Source organism: Cynocephalus volans, chromosome 11 (genome assembly GCF_027409185.1).
Source record: "Cynocephalus volans isolate mCynVol1 chromosome 11, mCynVol1.pri, whole genome shotgun sequence".
Lineage (NCBI taxonomy): Eukaryota > Metazoa > Chordata > Mammalia > Dermoptera > Cynocephalidae > Cynocephalus > Cynocephalus volans.
Window position 1 is genome coordinate 32,840,079 of NC_084470.1, and position 25,903 is coordinate 32,865,981.

General features: G+C 35.3%; 1 protein-coding gene and 1 pseudogene across 1 annotated transcript; both read right to left on the reverse strand.

Annotated features, from left to right (window-relative positions):
• Positions 1–85: 85 nt before the first annotated feature.
• Positions 86–23,951, reverse strand: PP2D1 (protein phosphatase 2C like domain containing 1). Its single transcript, XM_063113367.1, is given in 4 exon segments — positions 86–891; positions 16,616–17,602; positions 17,605–17,707; positions 23,850–23,951. Coding segments are annotated over 4 exon segments (1,998 nt in total).
• LOC134390898 (small ribosomal subunit protein eS27-like) lies at positions 4,367–4,606 on the reverse strand (annotated as a pseudogene).
• Positions 23,952–25,903: the final 1,952 nt, after the last annotated feature.

Here is a 25,903-nt window from a genome sequence, read left to right on the forward strand (position 1 = left end):
GATGAATCATCTTATCATCTAGCTCATTGAAAAATTGTCTTTGTGGTATGATATATTGGTGTTCTGGATAATTGTAACTTTATTTTTATGACAAAAACTGATAATCAGTTCCATTGAGAAATATTACCATAACTGTAATGTTGTCTCTAGAGCCAGCCTCTAAAGCAGCATTTACAAGTTCATGGCTAACATACTCAGCTGCACCTTCATAGAAGTTCTTAGTGCACGATGGTTCATTTTCACTTGTTGGCACATCATCTGCAGTAGTCCGTCTATCAGTTTCTCTCTTACTGCAAGGTTCATGATTAGTCATTTCTGATAGAAATGTTTCTACATTTTCAGGGTTATAAGTGCAACATTCAGAATATTTTGGATCAGACAAATTTTGCTTTGAATTTGTAGTTGACACATGTTCTTTAGATTCAGGTTTATACTGAAACAATACGTGGATATTACTTTCGGATTTAGTAATATTTGGTTCACTGATTGCAAAACACAGGGGCCCTTTGGATGATGATTTGTTTTGTATAACAGAAAAGTATGTTTCTTTATACATTTGAAACGTTGTCATTGCCAGTGCAGTGACTTCCTTTTTATCCAAAACTTCCCAAAGTCCATTAGTAGCTAATATAAGGAATTGACATAAGTCATCTATAGGGACAGAAATGGTTTGAGGTGCTGGGATAATGAATTTTTTAATTTTAAGATTTCCATGAAATCCAAGTCCTCGTGTGGTTTTTATTTGCCCTTCTAGGAGTCCATATTGTTCATTTGAACTAATTACTGCTCCATTCTGAAGTACTCTTCTTCTTTCGTTTATGTTTCGCGTTGTATGTTCTTTGGTTAGGCAAAAACCTTTTCCATTTCTGCATAAGACTGCTTGCACATTACCTAAAAGATTATTTTAAAAAAAAAATTATTCTAGAGATTAATAACCATTTATATCAAAGTATGCTGTTAGCTTTACTAATTATGTGTTTCAATGCTAAATAGAAAACAGACCATGTAAAAATATAAAATGTGTAATATTGATATCGTGACTGGATAATTTACAGTAATTTAGATTTCAAGTTGGGAGGCCAATTTATTCCTCGTTAAGCAACTTTTAGTGTTTAACATACTGCACTTAGTATTAAAATAAAACTACAGACAATAAAAGATAACTTCTAAATATTTTTATGAAACAGCTTTAGAATATTTATTTTGGAGAGTCAAGAGTTGAAATCTTCTATAATCAACATATATATATATATATATATAGCAGATATTTTAAATGTTTAAATAAATGTTTTTTCAGTTAAAACCAAACTTTGAGTTTGACAATTTTCTAACTGGTAAAAATTAAAACCTAAACATACTTAGGTCATGGGTGATGCAAAAATTAGAATGCCACTATTAATGTCAGTCTTACTAGGTTCCTGTAATGTGTGGTTTAAAAAATTAATTGGTGCTGTGAAGAAAAAATATGTATTAATGTATTAAATGGATAATAGACAGCCAACATTAAATTAAACCCTTTGGTTGAAAACTTAAATCTTTAAAGTTGGTTGTATGTTGTTCATGGTTCAGATGAACCTGTGGATATGTGCTTCATTGAAATGTTAAGATCTAAACATGCTGTGAACATTTTGAGGGATGGTTGTATTACTAAAACTTTTTTTTGTTTATTAAAAAATAGAATTTTTTGAGTTAGGAAAAAATGGATTTTTTCCAAGTTTTCAGGAACATAATTATATATTCAAGCATAGGCAGTAGTTTTTCTTGATACAGTACTTTTTTATAAAAAGTTCTAAATTGTTTGAAGATGGGATTAGTGCTGTTTGAATATTATAATGCACTTGAGAATTAAAATTCCAGGAATAGGGCCGTGGCTCACTCGGGAGAATGTGGCGCTAGGAGCGCAGCGGTGCTCCCGCCGCGGGTTCGGATCCTATATAGGGATGGCCAGTGTGCTCACTGGCTGAGTGCGGTGCGGGCGACACTAAGCCAAGGGTTGCGATCCCCTTACCGGTCACAAAAAAAAAAAAAATTCCAGGAATAGTGTACCAAATTTACTTTAGATAAAATATTCTGGTGTTAGCCATGTCAGAATTTTGTTGCTTGCAGGGCCCCCAATTTTTTAGGTAGAAGAATTTAGGCTTACGTAGCTGAGGTCCACGCAACTAGTAGGATTGGACAGAAAGCCTAGGTTGATGTAGCGTTAGTGTCAGGTATAGACAGAGAGTACTGGCTCACTTACTTAGTGGAAATTATTAATATCTGAGCTATTTGGTACCAAAAGATGATGTATATAAAAAGTATTTTGGAAACCTGACAACTATATAAATGACAGCTCATAAAACTATATGACTTCTCATTTCTTTATACTTTGGTTTTTATTATTTTGTATTTTTACTACTGCTTATTTTACTTAGATTCAGCAGAAAGTAAATCTGTAAAGTAATTCTTGACTTTGGCTGGGTTGTAAATTCTTACTGTATCAGCAAAGCAGCATGGAATGGTATTTTACGTGCCGACTGGGTAAGCTGAATTATTACATTAGGAGGACATATGGTTCAATACCTCTTTTAAATTAGGAAAAAATTTACATGTGTACATAAACAGATACTCCTCTATTTACAATGGAGTTAATGTCCCAATAAACCCATCATTAAGTCAAAATGCATTTAATACCTCGATAAACTCATTGTAAAGTCAGAAACTCATACGTTGAATCATCTTAAGTGGGAGACTGTCTGTACATAAGAATAGTGTAACCAAAGCTCTGAAAACATGGGACATAATTTGGCTCAAAATAGTCAAAGCTATTGACTTTCTAAATGTCTATTTGCATGTGGTGAGCCAAAGCCCATTCAGCAAAAGGAAAAAGCATTATTTCCCTGCTATATTATTTTTAAAGAATTTAAAACAAATATGAACTTACAATGGAAGGAAGTATGATAAATAGATATTTTGATTTTAATTGCCTCTGCAGAGAGCTTGGTAAATGTAGCCATACGCACTATTTGCACGCTCACACGATAGGGAGTAGGAAATGCCATTTTGGCTCATTTTACTACTGTGAGCATCCCTTGAGTTTAGCACAATAAAATTTTCTAGAAGGAACATTAAATCCTGATTATAGCTCTTAACTCTACCATCAGATTGCTGTCTGACTTTGAGCAAGTTACTTAATTGACAGTTCATTTGTCCTGTGAAAAGGACATCCTTTCCCTGTGTGGATGGTGCATGAAGGAAAGAAAGTGAAGAAGAGGTAGCTGGTGTTTCTCAACTATTCATGCATGTAACCTAGGAGGTAAAGGATAAATAAGGTTCAGACTCTGAAAGAGCACTAATGGAACAGACATTTAAAAAATTGGATTTAGAGAGTCAATGGTTTTGTTTCTTGAACGTGGAGTTGAATATGCTGTCAGCTATAAATGGGGTTATCGAAGTCAAGTGACTACATTAACTTGAAAGGTAGAATAGGGTGATGAACAAAAGGCCCCATGAAGATGGGTAGTTGGAGGAAGATTTTAAAATATCACTCTTCATGTGCATATAGTCTGGAGAACCGAAGAGAGAGGAGCAAGTCTTTGATAGTTTGAGAGCGGACAGACTAAAGAAAGGTTCCTGTAACAGCTTTTTGGAGGAAATGAGAACAAATAACCAAGCAGCGAACACAAAAATTTTAATCTGAGCATAAATAAGAATTCAAATTCCTAGATGTGAAGTTACCAGCTTTGGTAGTTGGAGAGATTGTGCTCTTCAGAAAATGTTATCAGAATAAAAATGGTATAAGTTTACTGGAAGAGCACATCTCTAGGGACAGTAATCTTGGGGATTAAAAAGAGCTGCTTTGAGATGATGCTCAAGCCTTTTTAGGGTGGCATGTATAGTCAGGTAGAGTGTTTCTTATGCAGAAGGCAGTGATATACCTGCCTCCTGCAATTACTAGGTTATCTCCAACTTGTGTGAAAAGGAAGAGTCCAGTAAACTTCAAGATGAACTCTAGAATCTGAAGCAGGGAATTCTAGACCTAAGTGGGCAAGATCAAGATATTTCTTAGATAAAGCCAGGAAGCTTACTTAGTGTTAATGAAAACAGGAACGTTTTAAGAAACTTTACAATGAAAGGGAAAGAGGAACAAATTTCGTGTGGTGATAAGAAAAACATATCTAGGATACACAAGATTGCCCTGGCATAATAAAGATGGGTGGCATAGAAGAAACAGCATGGAGAAGTGGAAAGGCTTAGGAGCCTGACACACTTAGACTTTAATCCCAACTTTGTGTCCTTCATTAAGAGTTTTGCACCTGCAAATTTCTTTTTAACTCAAAATGTGTTTATTGGGATGGTTTCCCACTCATCTTGATTCAGGGTGCTTTTAGTGCTGCTTCCTGAAGGAACATCCTTCTGTAAGCCTTACTTTTCCTCCTGTGTGCTGGCAGAGGACAGTGGAACAACAATACACAAAACTGTTGGTTCATGGCTAAAGACTGGTGAGTTTATAGCATCCTGGGCATTTTGCATCCAGGAAGTAGGAATTAGGGCTCTGCACCAGGCTCTTCTTGTGTTTCCTCTTGTCCTCTTCTGGAGAGGGATGGAGATCTTTTGTGAGAGGCATGTTCTTGTGGGGAGGTCTTCAGTGGTGGAAAGGCTGCAGTGTTATTTGTCAAGGTTATTGTGAGGATTCAAGAAGGTAATTTAATAGGTAGACATTCAATAAAAGTTATTTTGTGTTCCAAGAAGGGGAAAACAAGCACAGAGAGGCTGTCCAAAAGAAATTGAGGGGAAAAAACAAATGTTTCATTTTAGACCTGTTTATTAAAAAAATAATCATGAGAAAATCTTTATAAAGTAGAATTGCAGACTCAAGAGAGGTAGCGGTCACTGGGAACTCGGGGAAAGAGGAAATAGATATTGGGGAAAGGAAAAGGAGCAATTGGAAAAGAGCATAAATAAACTAAAAGTGCATGCAAATAAGATTAGGGAAACAACCTATACCCAGATTTTCAAGGCTCTAATTTTAGAAAAAGAGGTTGAATTATTTTAATTGTATGCATGGATAGCAGCTTTGTGACTCTTCCTACTAAGAGTTAGTATAAAAGAGCCTTACTGCTGTGGAGTTAGTTTTCATTGGATGTTTAAGAGATCCTTGTGTTTGTTTTGCAAGATGTATGGTTATGAAATATGATCATTGTACATCATACATTGCTTACTATTGTACCCCTAAAGCCTAATATTTTACACATGCATCTCAACTGTTTGTGAAATATTTGTTGAATGTTCTAAGTCAGATTTGCATACATGTGAGGTTCCCCCCCAAAAAATAATGGAGAGGGGGAAAGGAAGTTATATAAAAGGTTAGTGTTATTTAAAAATATAGTTTCTTTCCTGCACAAAATGAGGGAGATTCTGGTGTTAAACTGGGTTTTACGGGGAAAGGATAGGGCTGGAAATATTTTTTTTTAATAAATTATTAAAACAGTGTAAGACAGCAGAAGTTTCCACATCTGTAGAAACAATTACATTGACAGGAAAATCAAATGAAATTAAATGACATCTGCAGATACAATGTCAGTGATGAACAAAGAAATAGAGGGCCACATAGGCATGAAGACACACCCTAAAAACAGAAAGCTGATAGTGTTCATTTGAACAAACTGGACTTCTAGTCTAAAAGACTTGAGTCCTGGCTCACTCCCTAGTTATGTAACCTTATATTAATGCTTTGAGCCTAAATCTTCTCACGTATTAAAAATGTGATTATTCTTACCTCACAGATTTTGAGGATTAGATGAAGTGAGTCACTTTGCAAACTTGAGAAGAAGAGAAGGAAGGGGACTTGAAGTGGCCACCAATTTAAAAATTGTGAATAGGGGGCCAAGGGCCTTGGCCATGCCTACCTGGCACCTGCAAGTAGCCTAGTGACGACCACCGAGCTGCCACAGGAAGTCCCCTGGGCTCCCAAGCTGGGGCAGCAGGGGAGTAAGGGCTTCAGCCACACCCCTCTGACATCTGCACCCAGCCCAACAATGACCAACCCATCACTGGAAGCCCCCTAGTCCCCCATGCAGGAATGAGGGGGGTGCCAGAATCCTTAATCCTGCCCCTCCTCCTTCCTCCTCCCACACTATTTCCTTCCCCTTTCCCCTCTCCCCCGCCCCCCAACTGCTCTGCAACATCATAGAATATTAAAAACAAAATAGTAATTGTAATAAATAAATAAAAAATAAATAAATAAAAAATAAAAATTGTGGATAATAGAGAAGTATGGGTAAAATGCCTGGTCTCTGAATCTAGTGTGAGTTCATGGAACAGAAAGCTAGGACACTATGAAATAAAAGTAGTTTATGGGACCTCATTAAAAAGAATTATTAAGAACAAATTACAATCTGAACATAAAGATAATGAAATAGCAGACACGCTAAACACTCAAATTTTAAAAAGGAGCACTAATGGGCCAGTCTGAATCTTGGATTGACCCACTGAGAACAAGAATCATAGATAATACACTACTAAATATTCCTTGATGAGCTGGCAGGAAAGTACAAAATTCTCACATCAAGAAAGTAATAATTGAATTGCAGACTATGCCAAGAGCAAAAACCTGCTTTTACCTGCGATCATATATTGAGCTGAATAGATGTTCATTGAATTTTCATAGGGTTGTGGAACAGGAGACAAAACCTAAAGCTTGTTGAAGGTGGGGAAGACTAAATGGCTGTCCTCAACAAAGGTAGGATCCCAAAGGACCATGCCATCACTGAAACAGTGAACCAAAAATAAGCCTATATCCCTTACAACCACCCAGACTGCAGAAAAAATGACTATCTCAAATTATGATGCTGAACAGAGAAAGAGAAAATAAAGGAAGCCATAAAGAATTTGGAACCACCAACCTTCATGTATTTATAGTCTGAAAACCTCAATGGATTATTTAATTCATATCAATGGTATTAACAGGCAGACACTAGGCAGGAGCGAATGCAGTACTCTCTAAATGATGCAGCCCTCAAATAACTTCCCAAAACAAATTCTAGAAAATTTCTCTTTCTCCTGGCCAAGATACAATAACAGTGACTGAGGAGACAGACCTGAGAATCTGGAGAGGCCAAGGCAGCTAGAGTTTACCTAGAATCGAATACATGAGAGAAGAGAGCTGCACAGAGAATTCCAGAGATCTTCAGAGGGTTCTTCTCAAGTGTTCACCAGGGTACTGATCAATGTGTTTGTGTGAGAAAAACTCCACAACATGGAAGAAAGAATAATTTGAAAAGGATTAGAAGGAACATTGGCCAGGACTCACACAGGTCTGGCAACCATGCCTGTTCCTTCCAGCCAGACTGGAAATGCACATAATTTATGAGTCATTGGGTAGCATAATTAGAATGGTCTTACCTCAGTAGTGGAGAATAATTAGACTAACTTGGGCACTGCTCCAGACCTGCCTAACAAATAATAAAAGGAAGATCTGAAAGGATCACACTGTTTCCAAATAATTTTATCCCAGAACAAAGCTGAAGAAGATATGTCCAGATATTTCCACATCCTAACTCCTGGAACCTGTGAATGTGATCTTATTTGGGGGAGGGAGGGAAGGTCTTTATAGTTGTAATTAAGTTAAGGATCTTGAAATGACATAATCCTGGATTATCCAGGTGGACCCTAAATCCAATGAGAAATGTTCTTATAAGAGACACACAGAGTAGAGACCCATGGGAAGAATAGGAAAAGACCATGTGAAGATGAAGGCAGAGATCAAAATTCTGTAGCTACAGGCTAGGATATGCCTGGAGCCATTGCAAGCTGAAAGAGTAAGGAAGGAATCTCCCCTAGAGACTTCCAAAGAAGCATGTTCCTACCAGTACTTTGACCTTGGGCTTCCAGCCTCTGGAACCATGAGAATAAATTTTTGTTCTCAGTGAACAAGTTTGTGGTAATTTGTTATGGCAGCCTGAGGAAACTAGCATACCAGGTATGCAAATAAGCAGAAAAATATTACCCATAATAAGTGAAAAGCCAAACAATTGAAATCAGCCCAATACTGACACAGATGTTGAAATTAGCAGGCAAAAACATTAAAAGTTGTTATTATCACATTCCATATGTTCCAAAACTTCCAGTGATGAAAAGTACAATGTCTGAATTGAAAAATACAGTGAAAGTGATTAATGACAGATTGGACATGGCAGAAGAAAATATTAGTGAACTTGAAGACACAGCAAAAGAAACTATATAAAACAAAATATAAAGAAATAAGATTTAAAAATGAAAAGAGCTTTAGGGAGCCATGGAACAATTTCAAGTGGCCTAAAGTACATAATTGGAGTTTTTAAGGGAGAGGAGAAAGGTGAGGAGGAAAAACAAATTGAGTAAATAACAATCAAATTGCTTAAGACCAATGATAAAAAATCTTTTAATCAGCCACAGGAGGAAAACCATATTATGTACAGAGGAACAGAGATAATAGTGACAGCACATTTCTCCTCATAAGCAAAGGAATCAAGAAGATGACACTGGAGAAATATTTTTAACGCCCTGATAGTAAAATATGTCAACCTAGAATTCTACACCAAATGAACATATCTTTAAAAAACAAAGGGGCAAAAAAAGTCTTATGAATTCATCATCAGAAAGCCTGTTTTACAAAAACTGAGGAAATTTTTCAGGCAGAAGGAAAATGATACCAAATAAATAGAAATCTACACAAAAGAATAAAGAACAATAGGACTATGACTACATAGGCAAATATATTTTCTTATTGAAATCTATTTAAAGATAATTGAATGTTTAAACAAAAAACAATGGTGTATATATATATCATATATGTAAAATGTGTGATCAAAATAGTATGAAGTCTGGGACAGAAGAAATAAAAGTATACTGTTTTAAGGATTTTATTCTATATGTAAAGTGTTATAATATCACTTAAAGGTAGATTGTGAGAAGTTAAAGATGTATAATATAAATCCCAAAGAAACCACTAAAGAATGTAACAAAGTGTTATAGCTAAAAACCCAACAAAAGGAGAATTAAATCATAAAAGAAAAAAAAGACAAAAGAAGGTAGTAAAAGAAAAAAATCAAGCAACAAATGGGACTTAGGAAAAAACTTTTCAAGATGATAAATGTACATTTGATTCAGACCAACAATCACACTACATATAAATGGTATAAACACCCAGTTAAAAGGCACAGATTGTATATTTAAAAAGCAAGATGCAAATATATGCTGCTTACAATAAATGCATTTTAAATATGAAAATAAAGTGTGTTAAAAGTAAAGGAATGAAAAAAGATATGACATGATAACAGTGATGGAGGGCTGATGTGACTAATGTTAGACAAAGTAGATATCAGAACAACAAAAATCACTAGTGATAAAGGAAGATATATCAAAATGATTAAGAGCTAATGAGACAAGTGAATATAACAATCCTAAACATGTATGTACTTAATAACAGGGCCTCAAAATACTGGAATCATACCTTATAGTACTTCAAGAGGAAATACAAAAATCCACAATTATAGTCAGATATTCCAGTAGCACTCTCTCAATAATTGGTACACCAATTAATAATAATGACATAGAAGGAAATCAGCAAGGACATTGATGACCAGAACTTAATTCTAGAAACTTGGTATAATTGATATTAATAGAACATTTCACCCAACAATGGCAGAGAACACATTCTTTTCTAAGTGCATAGAGAATATTTAACAAGATAGACCATATTATGGGCCAGAAAACAAGTCTAATTTAGAATTCAAGTCATGTAACATATTTTCTGTGACCACGATAGAATTAAATTAATCTATAAGATAAATGAATTAACAGACTGAAACCAAACACCATGAATGAGAACCAGCAGAAATCAAATAGAAGAAACAGATCTTTGAGTCTATTAGATACTAGAATTATCAGACACAAAATATTAAGTAATTGTGTGATATATGTTTAAAAGTAAAACAAGTTCAAAAATACATGCAGGGAGCAAAAAACCATAAAAATGACCCAAAGGTGTTAAAAAAAAAAAAAAAAAAAAAAAGACAAGAAAACAAGACAAGCAAATACAAAAAAAAAAAAAAAAAGTACATAAAAAAGTTAAAGATTCGGAAAGTGGAACAGCTTGAACATATGAAAAGAGAATTTGAGACCTCAAAGAGTGAGGTGGAACAAATGTCCAAAATACTGCACACACACACAAAAAAGGAAAAATAAAAGAGAAGTTAGATTACATTAATGATAGAGTGAGAATGCCTAATATAAACCTAATCAGAACTCCAGAATAAAAAGAAAGAATGGGACACAGACAAATTTGAAGAGATAGTGGTAGATACTAATTCACACAGTCAAAAAGCCAAACTAACGATCTCAAATAGGATTTTTTAAACCCACATGTAGATACATCACAGTAAAATTGTGCAACATTAAAGACAAAGATATGTTACAAGCAGGAAAAAAAAAAATTACCTTCAAGGCATGTGCTTTTTATCAGCCACAATAGAAGCTTGAAGGCAGTGTAAAGCTATCCTAAAAATGTTGAGAGAAAATATCTGCCAAACTAAAATTTTTATTCAACAAAAAGTTATTCAAAAGAAAAAATTTCACACAATGTCTGAGTCTGCCACCAACAAAGCCTCAATAATGAAAATTCTAAAGGATGTATGTCAGGCAGAAGAGAAAATTGTCCAGATGAAAGAAGGAAGGATACAGACAATAAAATGAACGAGGGATGACTGGTTAGCTCAGTTAGAGTGCTGTGTTATAACACCAAAGTCAAGGGTTTGGATCCCCTCCCCATACCAACCAACTGCCAAAAATTAAAAATAAAATAAAAAATGAATAGTATCAATGAATGAAGATAAATAAATACAAAATCTATAAAGCAATAATAATATCTTGTAAAGCTGTTTTAAGCTAAATTAAAATACACAACAATAAAATACAAGTTAGGGTGAATGGAGTTAAAATGTTCTAGGGCCCTTGCAGTGCTTTGAATAAAGGTTAAGAAAGTGATCCTAATTTCTCATCTATGACTGATGTTGAATCTCTACCCAAGCAGGAAGTGAAAGCTAACAGAGAGTTGTAAACTGTCTTCAAAAAGCACTTAGACCCACCTTGGCAAAGAATGGAAGACTTATTGGTTCAAGCCATTTAAGGAAATCTCTATCCAGTCATTGGCTGACCACAAAGCTTACCAGCAGAGCCTTCATGGCTACACATGACAAAGAACACTGGCATTACAAAATTAGTTCAGGAAAGTCAGTAAACAAATAGCAAAAACAAACTCTGCAAGGGGGAAGTATCTATGTTACTTAAAATGTCCAATTTTCAACAAAAAAAAATTTGAGACAGTCAAAAAATATGAAATAGCCCATGCACAGGGGGGAAAAATAGTTCACTGAAAAGAAGGAAAAAAGAATTGGAAGTCCAGGCATAGGACTTACTGAACAAAAAATTTTAATTGGTTAATACAAATATATTTAAAGGGCTAAAAGAAAATATTGCTAAACAATTAAAGGGTCATTATCAGAATAAGGACCTACCAAATACAGAATATCAATAAAGAGATAGAAATTATAAAAAAGAACAAATAGAAATTCTGGAGTTGAAAAGTACAATAACTTAAATAAAACATTCACTAGAAAGAGGTCAACAGCAGAATTGAACTGGCAGAAGAATAGCAAATTTGAAAATAGGTCATTTAGATTATCCAGTCTGAAGAACAGAAAGAAGAAAGGTTGAGGAAAAATGAACAAAGCCTCAGGGATCTGTTGTCTACCACTAAGCATACCAACATACACAAAATTGGAGAACCAAAAAGAGAGATGTGGAAAAAAATTTTTTTGGAAGAAATAATCATCAAAAACTTCCAAAATTTGTTGAAAAACCATAATCTACATGTCCAGGAAGCTCAAAAAGCTCCAAACATGTTATACTCAAAGAGGTCAATGTGTAAATATATGATAGTCAAACTGTCAAAAGACAGATTATTCTGAAAGCAGCAAGAGGAAAGTGACTCATCATATACAAGAGATACTCTGTTAGATACTCATCAGCTCTCTCAAAAGATACTCTATTGAGACAGCTGATGTCTCATCCGAACCCATGGAGGTCAGGAGACAGTGGAATGACACTTTCAAAGTACTAAAAGAAAAAGAATGTCAACCAAGAATATTATATCTAGCAGAACCATCTTTTTAAAAAATGGAAAAATAAAGACATTTTCAGATAAAGAATGAGAGAATTCATCACTAGCAGATGTGACATACAAGAAAAACTAAAAGGAGTCCTTCAGATTAAAGTAAAAACACTGGACAGTAGCTCAAATCTACACAAAGAAAGAAAAGTAACTATATAAGTAAGTATAAAACAGAGTAATAATGTACTTTATTTTTCAATGCTTTCATTCTATTTGATTTATAAGAAAACAGTATAAAACAGTTATAAAACAGTTTTATCATCTTGTATAAAGAAGTAATTTGTATAAAAATAAAGTACAAAGGAAGGAGGAGTGAATTGAGCTATATTAGAGCAATAATGTTGTATACTATTTCAATTAATTTGTCATTAACCCAAGGCAAATTGTTTTAAAATTATTAATTATAATCACCAGGACAAATTTTTAAAAATATGATCAAAGAAACAAGGAAATTAAAATGCCATACCAGAAAATATTCATTTAACACAAAAGAAGGCAGTAATAGAGGAATAGAGAATTGAAAGATACATGGAATATATAGAAAACAAATAGCAAAATGGCAAACATAAATCCTATCCTGTAGATAATCGCATTAAATGTGAATGTATTAAATACTCAAATCAAAAGGAAGAGATTGGCAGAAAGAATTAAAAAACAAAACAACATGACAGCAGGCTGAATAATGGCCCCAAAGATATCAAAACCTAATTCCTGGAATATGTAAATGTTACCAAGTATGTTCTCTGACCAAATGAAATTAAATTATATACCAACAGTACAGAGATACTTGGGAAATTCATAAATATGTGAAGATTAAACATACCCATAAATAACCAATGGGTCATAAAAGAAATAAAATGCTTTGAAATGAATCAAAGGGAAGAAGTACTTGCAGACAGCATGATCTTCTATGCAGAAATTCTAAGGAACCCACACTTACCAAAAAAAAAAACCCCAAAACACAACTATTAGAACTAATAAACAAGATTAACAAGGTTGCAGGATATTAAATTCATATATAATAATCATTTCTATTTCTGTACATGGTCAATAAAGAATCCAAAAATAAAATTAAGAAAACAATTGCATTTAAAGTAACAGCAAAAAGAATAAACAAAAGAAATGCAAAACATGCCCAAAACTGCAAACATCATGGAAAGAAATTAAAGAAAACCTGAATAAATAGAAAGACTTCCATTTAATCAGAATACTTAGTATTAAGATGACAGGCTTGCCAGTTAGCTCAGCTGGTTAGAGCATGGTTTTCGAACACCAAAGTCAAGGGTTCAGATCCTCATACCAGCCAGCTGCCATAAAAAAAAAAAAAAAAAGACCCCAAATTGGTCTATGGATTCAACATCATCCCTATCAAAATACCAGCTGGATCTTTCTGAGAAATTAACAAGCTAGTCTTCAAATTCATATGAAAAAACAGGGGACTCAGAAGAACCAAAACAATGTTGAAGACAACAAAGTAGGAGATTTACACTTAACAATTTCAAAACCTACTACAAAGCTCCAGCAATCACACGGTATGGTATAGGCATAAGGATAGACATATAGATCAATGGAATAGAATTAAGACCTTAGATATAAGCCCTTACACTGGTCAACTGATTTTTAACAACAGCAATAAGACAATTCAATGGGAAAAGGAGTCTTTTTAGTAAATGGTGGTGGGACAACTAGATATCCACATGCAAAAGAATGATGTTGGACCCCGATCTCATGACATAAAGTTAACTCAGGATAGATCATGGACCTGAATGTAAGAGATAAAACTATAAACCTTTTGGAAGAAAACATGGGTGTAAATTTTTGTGAACTTGGACTAGGTAATGGTCACTTAGACTTATCATCTAAAATACAAGCAAGAACAACAACAACAAAATTGATAAATTGGACTTCATCAGAATTAAAATCTAATTTTGCTTTTTGCTCCAAAGGTCATCATTGACAAAGTTAAAAAACAATCCATGGAAAGGAAGAAAAATATCTCCAGTCATGTATCTCATAAGGGATTGTATCCAGAATATAAAAAAGAACTCTACAAATCAACAATAAATAGACAAATAACCCAATTTTTAAAATGGGCAAAAGATTTGAATAGATAATTCTCCAAGGAAGATATTCAAGTGGCTAACAAGCAATGGAAAGATGTTCAACATTACTAGTGATCAGGGAAATGCAAATCAAAATCACAATAATATACCACTTCATATTCACTAAGATGGCTAGAAACAAAAAGACAGTGTTGGGAGAATGTGGAAAAATTAGAACACTCATTCACTGCTGGAAGGATAGTGAAATAGTGCAGCTATTTTGGAAAACAATTTGGCATTACTCAAATGGTTAAATACAGAATTACCATAGAATCCAGCAACTCACTCCCAGGTATATAGCAAGAGAAATATATTTCAAGGAAATATAGGTATATTCCAAGAGAAGTGAAAACATATGTCTGTACAAAAACCTGTGCACATGTTCATGCCAGTATTATTCATAATAGCCAGGAACCAGAAACAACTCAAATGACTGTCAACTGATAAATGGATAAACAAAGTGGTACATTTATACAATGGAATATTATTCAGCGATAAAAAGGAAAGCAGCAATAAAACATTTAGCGAAGTTAACCTGAACTCCATGCTGAATTCCATAAGATGCTTAAAAATTGGTCCTGTTTTATAAAATGCAAAATATGTTCCTGATAGGGCTGAGCCCGTGGCGCACTCGGGAGAGTGCGGCGCTGGGAGCGCAGCGACGCTCCCGCCACGGGTTCGGATCCCATATGGGAATGGCCGGTGCACTCACTGGCTGAGTACCGGTCATGAAAAAGACAAAAAAAAAACAAAAAAACAAAATATGTTCCTGATAAATTTGTATAAACGTTTATTTTTTAAAATGGATGAAAGAAATCCATTTAAGGTGCTTTTTTCCAGAAGTACTTTTGTAGCATAAATCCTGACCTCAGGTTCTCCCTTTTGCAATTTGAATTTTTTCACATATCTTCATATTAAAATGTGAGATGCCTAAATAAAAACAGTTTAGCCCAATTATGTAGGCCTAGAAATTAAATCCAACAAATGTTTGACCTGGAGATTAGGACCAACCAAACAGCAGTGAGTCTAGAAGGAGTGAATCACATAGTACAATAGACATGTAATGACTGTGTCCACTTACAGAATATTGAATATTTCATAATTTCTCATTTATTTTTACAAAAGCCCTGATATTTAATGATATTTCGTAATAGGGGTCTTAATTCTAAGATTGTGGATCAGTTGCTAGATGGGCCTGAAATCTGAAATGAATGTGGTCATGAATTATCTGGAACCTAATCATAGAGACTGAGAAATGATGGAAGATTCTGAGGCAATTGGCATTTGACTTGGCTTTTGCTTAGTCTGGAGTCTTCCTCATTTTGGGCTCAGAATCAGAGCTGGATTAGAAACAGGCTTACTTTCAGGGGCCGTGACATTGTAATGGTCTCTGTGACTACCTGGCCCTCACACCATCATCTCTGCCATAAAGTCCCACTCCCTGAGGCCCAGTCTCCTCAGGCTCTGGAAGCAATCCCCTGAAGAGAGAGCATGATTTAATGGGACTGATTTCCAGCTCCAATTCCTATTACCTCTGAGACCATGAACAAATCATCTCATCTGTCCATTTTCTCATCTGAAACATTGGGTTAACAATACTTAGATACATTACATATCCGGGTTCTTGTAAGACTAACTGAGGAAATTACTCTTTATTCAATATTCAGTAAGTGGCCACTATTTTAACTCTGGGCTTTCCATTTTGGCAAGCTCATAAGCTAAGACTTTAAACACTGGAAGTTAGGAGAATTACTTCTTGAAATAAATTTTAAAGACTATAACCAACTTTTTGGAGAAGAGAATACATGCCCATAAAATTGAGACATGAACTATTATTCACTCTGAGATGCAGCTGATGCTACGTGGCCACTGAGCATGAGAATGACCTGTTGCAAATGTATTAGTTATGAGGATAACCGACCAGCTTGAACAACTACACTAACAATAATCAAACCACTTTCCTTTCTCCTGAAAAAAGAAAGTGTGAAACATTTTTCATTTTTTTCAGATCTAAGCATATGTAGTACATTTACTTTTATATCTTTATCAACAACTCTATTGTTACCCCATTTGGAAAAAAAAATTTTTTTGTCATATTATTTCATATCTGTGCCTCCTTGAAAAATAATTACAATTATTTTTGTGCCTGTAATCAGCATTTAAACTGTGGTTATTTGTTGTTTCTTAAACTGGTCAATGCAATCTCTAGGCATTAATAAGTCACTAAATAATGGACCACTAAAGAATTCTGGGAGCGTGAGGGATTTTGCTGCCAGGAATCAAAAATGGTAAGGTGTTATCTGGCACTATTCAACATACATACCAGTGTTTGCAACATGTAATACTCCAGAAATTATTTTTGGCATTGTCTGGGAAGGGGAGTTCTCTGTCAATCCATCACAGATATTGGTTATTTTCCAATTCTTATTAGCACAAAGATTTTTAATGTTGCCTTCCAATATACAAGCAACTGCAGAGCAGCCACTCCATCGAACCCTGGAAATTTCTTTCCTTCCGAGACGTAAAAGCCTATCCATTCTCCAAAATGCTTTTGCAAAGGCTTTGTGTATGTCCTCATACTCATGCCTCGATGTTCTTGTACTTTTGTGTGTGGAAGAGAAGAGGTCTTCTATTGCTGTGTATTCTTCTCTAAACACAGTGTGAAAGGAATTGATTACTTCTTCCTCTTTAGGCGTCATTTGGTAGGAAGGATCAAATTTGGAAAGTTGATGGAGAAGTAAAACTGGAAGTTCCACTGATGCCAAGTCTGCTGCTGAGGCACCATGATGTCCATCAAACAAACCAAAAAAACACACATTGGGTTTATTGCCAAAATTATTCACTACAGTGAATTTATCATTCATGTCAGCTCTCCATGTAGGATTCCTGTCTTCACAAATGGCTATTCCTTTAATTAACAGATGACAGATTTTTTGAGAATATATGGAACTACTGTCAATGCTATCAAAAATTTTATAGTATGATGGTATTTGTTTCTTCCAAAGTAGCTCAAAAGCATTATTAATGCTCTGTAGCGTTTTTTCAGTAAATATAAAAGATGACAATAGTTTAGAAATTACAGACTGTCTCTGATGAGCAATCACTGAGCGCTGTGGTTTCTTTCCATCCATCCACTGGAAACCCAATGTGGCCATAGCGTCATGTTGCTTTTTATGGGAAAAAATACCATTTACGTTAATTTCGTGCTTGCATATGGAACAGGGTAATGTGATCACTTGATCACAGACCTGCTCATCATGATCTCCAGTGTCTCTCAGTGGTCTTGACCTTTTCTTTCTAAAAGGCTTTTTTCTTCTGAATCTAATGTTGATTTTCTCATATTCCATGTCCTTGATTTCCAAAACACTGCAAGCAAGATGAAAGAATTGACATTTAGGAATAATTTAATGAAAATCTGTTCAAGTATGTTATCATTACAATTTGCTTTAGCTCCTCACAATTTTATATAGGCCTAGAACTGAAAATTCAGATTCATCTTTCTGTGTTCCCCCCCAAAACCCATAGTATGTACTCAACAAATGGATGATTGATCTGTGTCTGCCTGAAATAAATCAGGCAAAATCTCCACAAAGTCAGTCAGACATCTAAGAAAACACTCACAGAAATCAGCACAATATTTCATCCCAGGCATGTGAGGGTGTATGTTTGAGATCTAGGATTTTAATTTCAAACATGACCGTAATTACTTTTGCAATCCATTTTGTCTGGCTTAAAACACTTTCATCCTTATTAAAGGGTTTACAAGAAAATGAATGAGATGCGCCAAACCAAGCAAAATAATGAAAAGAACTGATGGTCAGGACAGAATTTTTTAAGACTACAATGAAAAGGTGTAGGCTGAGGAAGTGATGTGAAGAAAAGACGTCAAACAGGATGATGCATTTCTAAAGAGTAGGCTCCCCTTCCTATCAGGAGCATCTAGCACAGAGCTCAGCACAAGTCCATTTTTATCCATTTTATGCATATGAAAAGTTAGATACCTGAAAACAAATACTTTGGTTATAAAATATTTTAAAACCTGAAAAAATCTAAGTCAGCAAGTTTAAATGTTTATGAAATGTGATATTTTGAAAACTAATTAACTTCAGTTCAATTCCTATAATGTCCTATTTGTGTGTGTGTGTGTGTGTGTGTGTGTGTGTGAGGCTGATGTAAGGATCCAAACTTTTGACATAGGTGTTACAACACCATACTCTAACCAACTGAACTAATTGGCCTGCCCTAAATTCATATATAAATTATATTTGATGTAGGTGCATTTTAATGTATTAAATCTAATGTAGGGTGGGACCTACAATGATAAGAATACCTAGAGCCTATGAGAACTTAAAACATCCCCCATACATAATTGGGTGGGGACAAGGGGTACAATAGTAATTTCTGGTAATGGGTATACCCCCAGTATGAATCTGGCCCTCACATCATGGGCAAGAGGGGTGAAAATTAGCTTTGATCTCGTGACTATTCTTAATAAATATAAATAAATAAATAAATAAAGTAAAATAAATCTAAAAAAAAAAAAAAATCCCCATACATAATAAGTATTCAAGAATGTTGGTGGTTATTGAGATAGGAAATGAGCCCATTTAGTAAGGACAATATGATAGTAATAATAATAATAATAACAACAAGATCTTTTAGCATAAAAATAATGCATAATCTTTTTTTAAGTTCAATGCAGGAGAATACAGAGTAGAAAATGAAAGAATGTTCTCCTTGCTTCCCCACTCCACTTCCAATTTACAAATTCCAGGCCCAGAGGTAATTAACAGTTTGTTATCTGTCTTCCCAGATACAAACACCCACCCACACACACACACACACACACACACACACACACACACACACACACACACACACACACGAGGGTACTTCAAAAAGTTTGTGGAAAAATAGAATTAAAAAATGTTTTGTCAAACAACCTAATGCCTGATGTTATCTTAGCTAATGTCAAAAAATGTATTTTCTATATACAAAAATATAAAATCTACCCATCTGTAAAACAATTAAATTATTTCATCATCAAAGAAAATAATAATAATAATTTAAATCTTTCCATGAACTTTTTTTTTTTTTTTTGCCGCTGGCCGGTACAGGACTTTCCATGAAAAAAAAATTTCTTTTGAAGACCCCTCATATATGTAATAGTTTCTGAAAAGTAAGTGGAGTCACATTTTCATACCATCCTAGAATCTCCTGTTTTCAGTAAATACTATGTCATGGACAGAAAGTTTGAATGTGGAGAGACAAAACAATATACTGTGAAAAATGTAGACTGAATTTTTAAAAAACTGTCTTCACTTACTAACTCCATGACCTTAACCAAGTCATTCAACCTCTCCAACATGTGCTTTCTTATCTGTTAAGTGCACAGCATTGCTTTTAGCATCAAATGAAGTAAAAGATGAATCAGTTGTCACATAGGAGGCACTCAAAATATGGCTGTTGCTTCTACTCTATAATGTAAATGCACGAAATTGCAGTGTTTAGGAAGACATGTGTAAAACTAACTTAAGAAAAAAACTAAGAAATCAGTGCGAGAGAGTTGTTTTAACAGAACCCAAATCTGAGTATTTCAGAATTGGGTAATGTGTATTTATTAATATTTTGTGGCAAGTTGTTTATGTCATCACTTAGTTACAGTTATGTTACACAGTTTAACAAATAATAATACATTGAAAAAGTAAAATAGAACACAATTTTGAAAAATGTATGTTAATTAAAAATGAATGAATAAGTAAAATAATATAATGGCTATAGAATATAGGTAAACAACTTTAAGATTCTTGCCAGTAGAATTTGCATTTTGTGAATTATGCAAAAATCTTATTTCTAGGAAGGAAAGTCTTATAATAAATGGTAAATAAAATGGTGTACTATGTCATAGGCAAAAGGGCTTTAGCAATCTTCATGTATGGTTCTCTTGTGGCAATATAATTAAGAATTAAAGAAACAGGCAGAGCTCTGTTAAGTTTGAAGTGTTCTACCATTTTTTAAATTTGTATTTAATTCCCTGAAGTTCACAGTACTACTCATCCCTACAGTAAAATTTTATTTACAAATTTTCACATCATAAATGCTTCTGAAACTATTTGCATATTAATAAGCTTTCCTAGCATTGCCTCACCAACAAATTTTTGCTTCTTTTTTTAATGGAAAATGTTTACATTACACAAAAGTCGGGAGAAGAGTATAACGAGCCCCCATATATTCATCACCAGCTTCAACCGTTATCAACATTTTTTCACTCCTGTTTTTTTTTTTGTATCCCCATCCGCTTTCTTTTATATTATTAAATTATATTTTCTGCTGGCTTAATTTAAAGCCCCAAATCTTATCAATCTCCCCAGTAAATACCTCAGTCTCATCAACAAATTTGATCAGCGTTCAATCACTCCTTCAATACCTACCGTGGGCCAGTTACTGTGCAAGATGCTAAGACTCACAGATGGATAACGCTTGCATCCTGCCCTTGAAGCTATGAGGAGAAAAGTTCACAGTTCCGTCATATGCTTATCTAGGTCATTAACAAAAGGATTCAAGAAGTTAGATGTTGCCAAACACAGCCCCATTATAGTGTCCAAACAGAGGCCTAGCCCTTCATCTAGCCAGAAATGGCATCGTGAGACCTGAGAAATGGACCTAGGAAAACTCACAATTGAGAGATATTAGCAAGGAGTCAGGTCCAAGGCCAAATCAAGGGAATGACCAGTTAGTGGGAAGAAGGAGGAAGAGGTCCCAGCAAGGGAAAGGGACAAGCGCTCAGAGAAGCAGGGAAAGAAACTGGGTACTGTTAAAGCATTTAAGCTCTTTTGACCAAAATTAAATATTTCTAATTTCTTTTTTTGTTTTGTTTTATTCTTTTTTTATTTTAAAAATATTTTTAATTTCTATTTTACTTTTTGTAATATTCACGTAAAGGATGCAATTTTTATGAGTTTTGATGGACAGTTGGGACAATATACAAGGGGTCTTCAAAAAATTCATGGAAAGATTTGCATTATTTTTTAATTCCATTTTTCCATGAACTTTTTATACCATGGTATAAGGCACCATAATACTATGATTTGACGTAGAGTCAATCAATTACATAAGAACTTCATTTATCTATATATAGGGGAGAGCCATAGCACAGCTCTCTCACATGAAGCAGTTCTTATGTGATACATCATTTGTATGTTTATTCCTCATGTATAATAATAAATTAAATATAAATGTAGCAGAATAAGAGCATAGAGAGGAATGGAAGCCCTCTTTTATATAAGGTAAAGGAATATATCACTCCTCAATATACATAGTCTAACAGTGTAGTGGATTGAGTTATGTCCCCCCAAAACTCACCGAAGCTTGAATTGTGTCCCATAAGTTTCATGTATTAGAAACTTAGCCCCAACTGTGACTGTTAAGAGGGTGGGAAATCCTATTATGGTAATTGAAAGGTGGGGCCTTGAAGAGGTGATTGGATTGTAGGACTGTGCAGTAGTGAATGGACTAAAAATGGAGGTCAGAGGCCTGGTTCTGAGGGCTTTAAAAGGAGAGAAAGTCTGTCTTGTTCTCTGTGCTCTCTCTGCTTCCACCTTCTTGCAATGTGAGAGATCACTGCTGCCACCACCAAATGTGTTCCCTGGACTGTGGATTTCCAAGCCTTAGACATTGTAAGCAATAAATTTCATTTTCTTTATAAATCACCCAGTTCTCTGTATTTTGTTGAAACAACAGAAACGGACTAATACAAACAGGAAGCTAAAGTTTCATTGGATTACTAAGAAAGTGAAGGAAAAGAATACTGTAGATAAAATTGTTCATTGACTACATTTATTATACAACAAAATTAAGAAAATTTACCTTAAAGCGCTGTTCATTATCATGTTCCTTTGGAATTGTTACCTTTCTTTGACCTGCCTTTCCTCTTTCCCCATCCTCTGTTCTTCCAACTTGAGTAATGATGATGATGATGGAGGTTGTGATGGTAGTAGTGGCTGTGCAGAGGCAGTATCAGTGGTGATGATGGCAGTAGTGGGGCTCCCCTACTTGATGGTAGAGCTCCCTGTGTGGAATGTTTGCTACATCACCTGGAACCTCAGCAAGAACTCACTTTATGATTCAGAAGGATTGTAAAGCAATAAGGTCACAAGTTGTATTAAGTAACAAACTTGCCTTTGGCGTTTCTTAAAGAAGGATCATTTATTAAACATACTGTCTTTTGCCTATGTAACAAAATAAAAACATGAGGAGTGACAATCAAGTAATACTTTTTTTTCTGATAAGTTGTGGCACTTTCAAAATAGTGATTTTAGGAGACTAGTCTTTCTGTACAGACCAATTGCCTTCCTACCCAGTGGTAGGATACCTCAAGCTATCTCTCTAGGATGCTTCCTTCTACTCACCCTATAGAGCCTTCCCACTCATTTTGCTGTCTCAACTCACTACTTGAGAGTTATAAATCTTGTGTGGACTGTCTTTTTGGTTCCTGACCCTGCCTTCACTCCTGGCCAATATCTTCAGTTCCTACATCTTTGATCCACGGCTGCATGCCACTCCCTCACCCCAGACTGGGTTAGAACAAGAGTCCTGGAGTAGTTTGTTTGCACACTGAAGAAGTTTGGACAAATGTCTCCATGAGGATGTATCATAGTCATCTCAAAGTAAACATGTGCAAAATGCAACTCACTAACTTTCCTCCAGAATCTTCTCCAGCCATCAGCTTGGTTAGTCTGGAAATCGTTTCTCAGAACCCATTTTCCTGTGTGGATTCAAGTTAGGGTTGGCCAAGAAAATAATTTTTACAAGATTTTGGGGACATTATATCTGAATTCTGTCATTGTTCAATGAGTTTACTCACAGATGCACAAGTGTCCAGCAGATTTCAACTTCTCTTTGCTCTCTGCTACTCTGCCTACAGATTTCCCTCCAGACCACAGGCCTTGCTGACCAATACCAGTGCTAGGCCTGTCCACAGACACCCATTTCTGTCCTACAGAGCAAATGCTTACTTTAGACTTCTTCATCAGCCTTCCCTTTGTGGTCCTACTTTGGCAGCTGGATGTTCCCTAGTTTCTCAGACTGCTGGTTGGGGACTTCTCTGATCCTCCAACTTCTCTTCCCAAATGTTCAATTGTCCATCTTCTTCCATAAACTAATTTCAACAATAAATCCTTTATTTCACAACATATGGTGCTCTGCTTTACTGATTGGACCCTAGCTGACACAGGTAACACAACCACCCCATCTTTCTTTTCAGGATATATGCAATTGATCACCAAGACTTGTCTAATCTCTTTCTTTATAGTCCTTTATTCATTCACAAAACAAACAGAAAGAGCAACAAAAAATAAAGAAAAAGAAAACTAAAAAAAAGAAAGAAAAAAAATCCTCTTGTTCATCCACTTGTCTTCATCCTTACTGCTATTTCGTGGTTCCAGGATACTAGATAACTACACTAACTCCCAACTGTTCAACCCACTTCCAGTGTGGTTTCCTCTCAGTGCATTCTCCTTAGAGCAGCCAGATGTGATCCCCTGCCTAAGGCCCTTTACTGGCTTGTCCTTCCTTGTTCTTTGGATAAACTCCTTAGTGTGTTTGACAAAGCTCTGCATCTTTTGGCTTCTGCTAGCTTCTTTAGCCTCCTCTGTAATCATTGTCCCCTCACCCCATGCCAATACTGTGCAGAGTCATTAAATAAACCTTTGCCAGTTTGTTAAGAAATGGTATTTGATTGTTTTAGTCTGAATTTCTTTATTCATTGCTTTTAAAATCATACCATGTATGCAGGTAGTGCCTATTCATTTCTAGCAGCTGCATCATCCCCGTGCCACTGCGGGTGGGAAGAAGTGAGGCCCCTCCTTCAAGCAAGTACTGAAACTCTTGTAAGCTCCGCTCACTGGGGTGGGGTCTGGCATCTCACAGGGCAGTTGTGGTGCTCATATCTCACCTCCACATGCCGCCTTCAGGCCAGATGGTGATTAGAGTAGTAGGAAGGCCTCTTACAGAAGTTAACTGATGACTTAATGTCAACTTCTCCCTAGAAAGGCAAAAATAGAGAAAACGTATTTCTGAAATACTTCCCAAGAGTGAGGATGGGTACATCTCTACATGGGTTATTAGCAGCTTGTTTTTTCACAAAGTATATTTATGTGCTAATTTTGCCTATCTAATAATTATTTTATTTGTTATTAAATAAAAATTGGTTGCATTTGTTTATTTTTATTTATTTGTTAGATACTCAATGCATTCTCCTTTATAAAATATTACATAATACAATACATAAGTATATAGAGGAAAAGCAGAGGTCTCTCTTTTTCCAAAGAAAACACTGCCAAAAGTTGGGTGTGTTTTACGCCAGACCAATTCTATATATCTTTATATACACATAAAAACATAAGCAGAATCCATTTTTGCATTTAGATGTAATTTGCACAGTTAATTGCACAAATTTTAAATGTAGAGCTTGATGAATTTTTATGTAGGAATACACTTGTAGACTCTAGTCTTGTCTCTGTATTTTCTTCAATAAATTGGCAACATAATTATCATTTTATTCTGTAAATGTTTTCCTTCACTGACCAGTATGAGGTGGATATTTTTCAAATCAATACCCATCAACGTACCCCATTCTATTTAACCACTGTATTATATTCCATAGTAAGTGTAAAGATGTAACATAGATTATTTAACCATTTACCTATAATTATGGAAATTTGTTTTGCTATAATAGCATTACAGTAAACATGAATGCATGTGTATGGCCTCTTTGTGTTCATGCTGGTGGCTCGTTGGGTGTCCAAACCACAGAAGTCTGCATGGCCAAATCGAAGGAGCAATTGTAGAGGGTCAAAAACATGGGCTCAAATTCCAGTTTGCAGGTGACTTGCTGGGTGCCCTTAGCTTATTTAGCCGGTCTAAGCCACAGGTCTGTCACCTGTGAAATAGAGATAATAATAGTAACCTTGCAGGATTAGTGTGAAACGAGACATACCCTTCAAACCCTGAGCACAGTGTACAAGACAGATACTCAATAAGTAATTGCTATTTTTAAATTTTTTTCCATTTTTTAAAAAAAGATGACTGGTAAAGGGATCTTAACTCTTGACTTGGTGTTGTCAGCACCATGCTCTCCCCAGTGAGCTAACCGGCCATCCCTATATAGGGATCCGAACCCATGGCCTTGGTGCTATGAGCACCACACTCTCCCAAGTGAGCCATGGGCTGGCCCAATAAGTAATTGTTATTATCATTAATATTAATCTAGGGATATTATTTAGTAATTCCACATTCTACAACTATCTTTGCATGCATAGTTCCACTAAGTTCTCTTCCCGTGATCTACTTTCATTGATCAGTTTCTTCCTGCACACTTTTGGCCCTCCTTATAACTACATATGTCCCGAGCTTCCTATCACCTTTGCCTACATATACATGTATGTATAAAGATGCATGCAGACACGTACATGCTTACATCCACACACTAACACACATTTAAAAAGCAACTTAGGGGATGGCTGGTTAGCTCACCTGGTTAGAGCATGGTGCTGATAACACCAAGATCATAGGTTCAGATTCTCATACTAACCAGCCACCAAATAAACAAAAC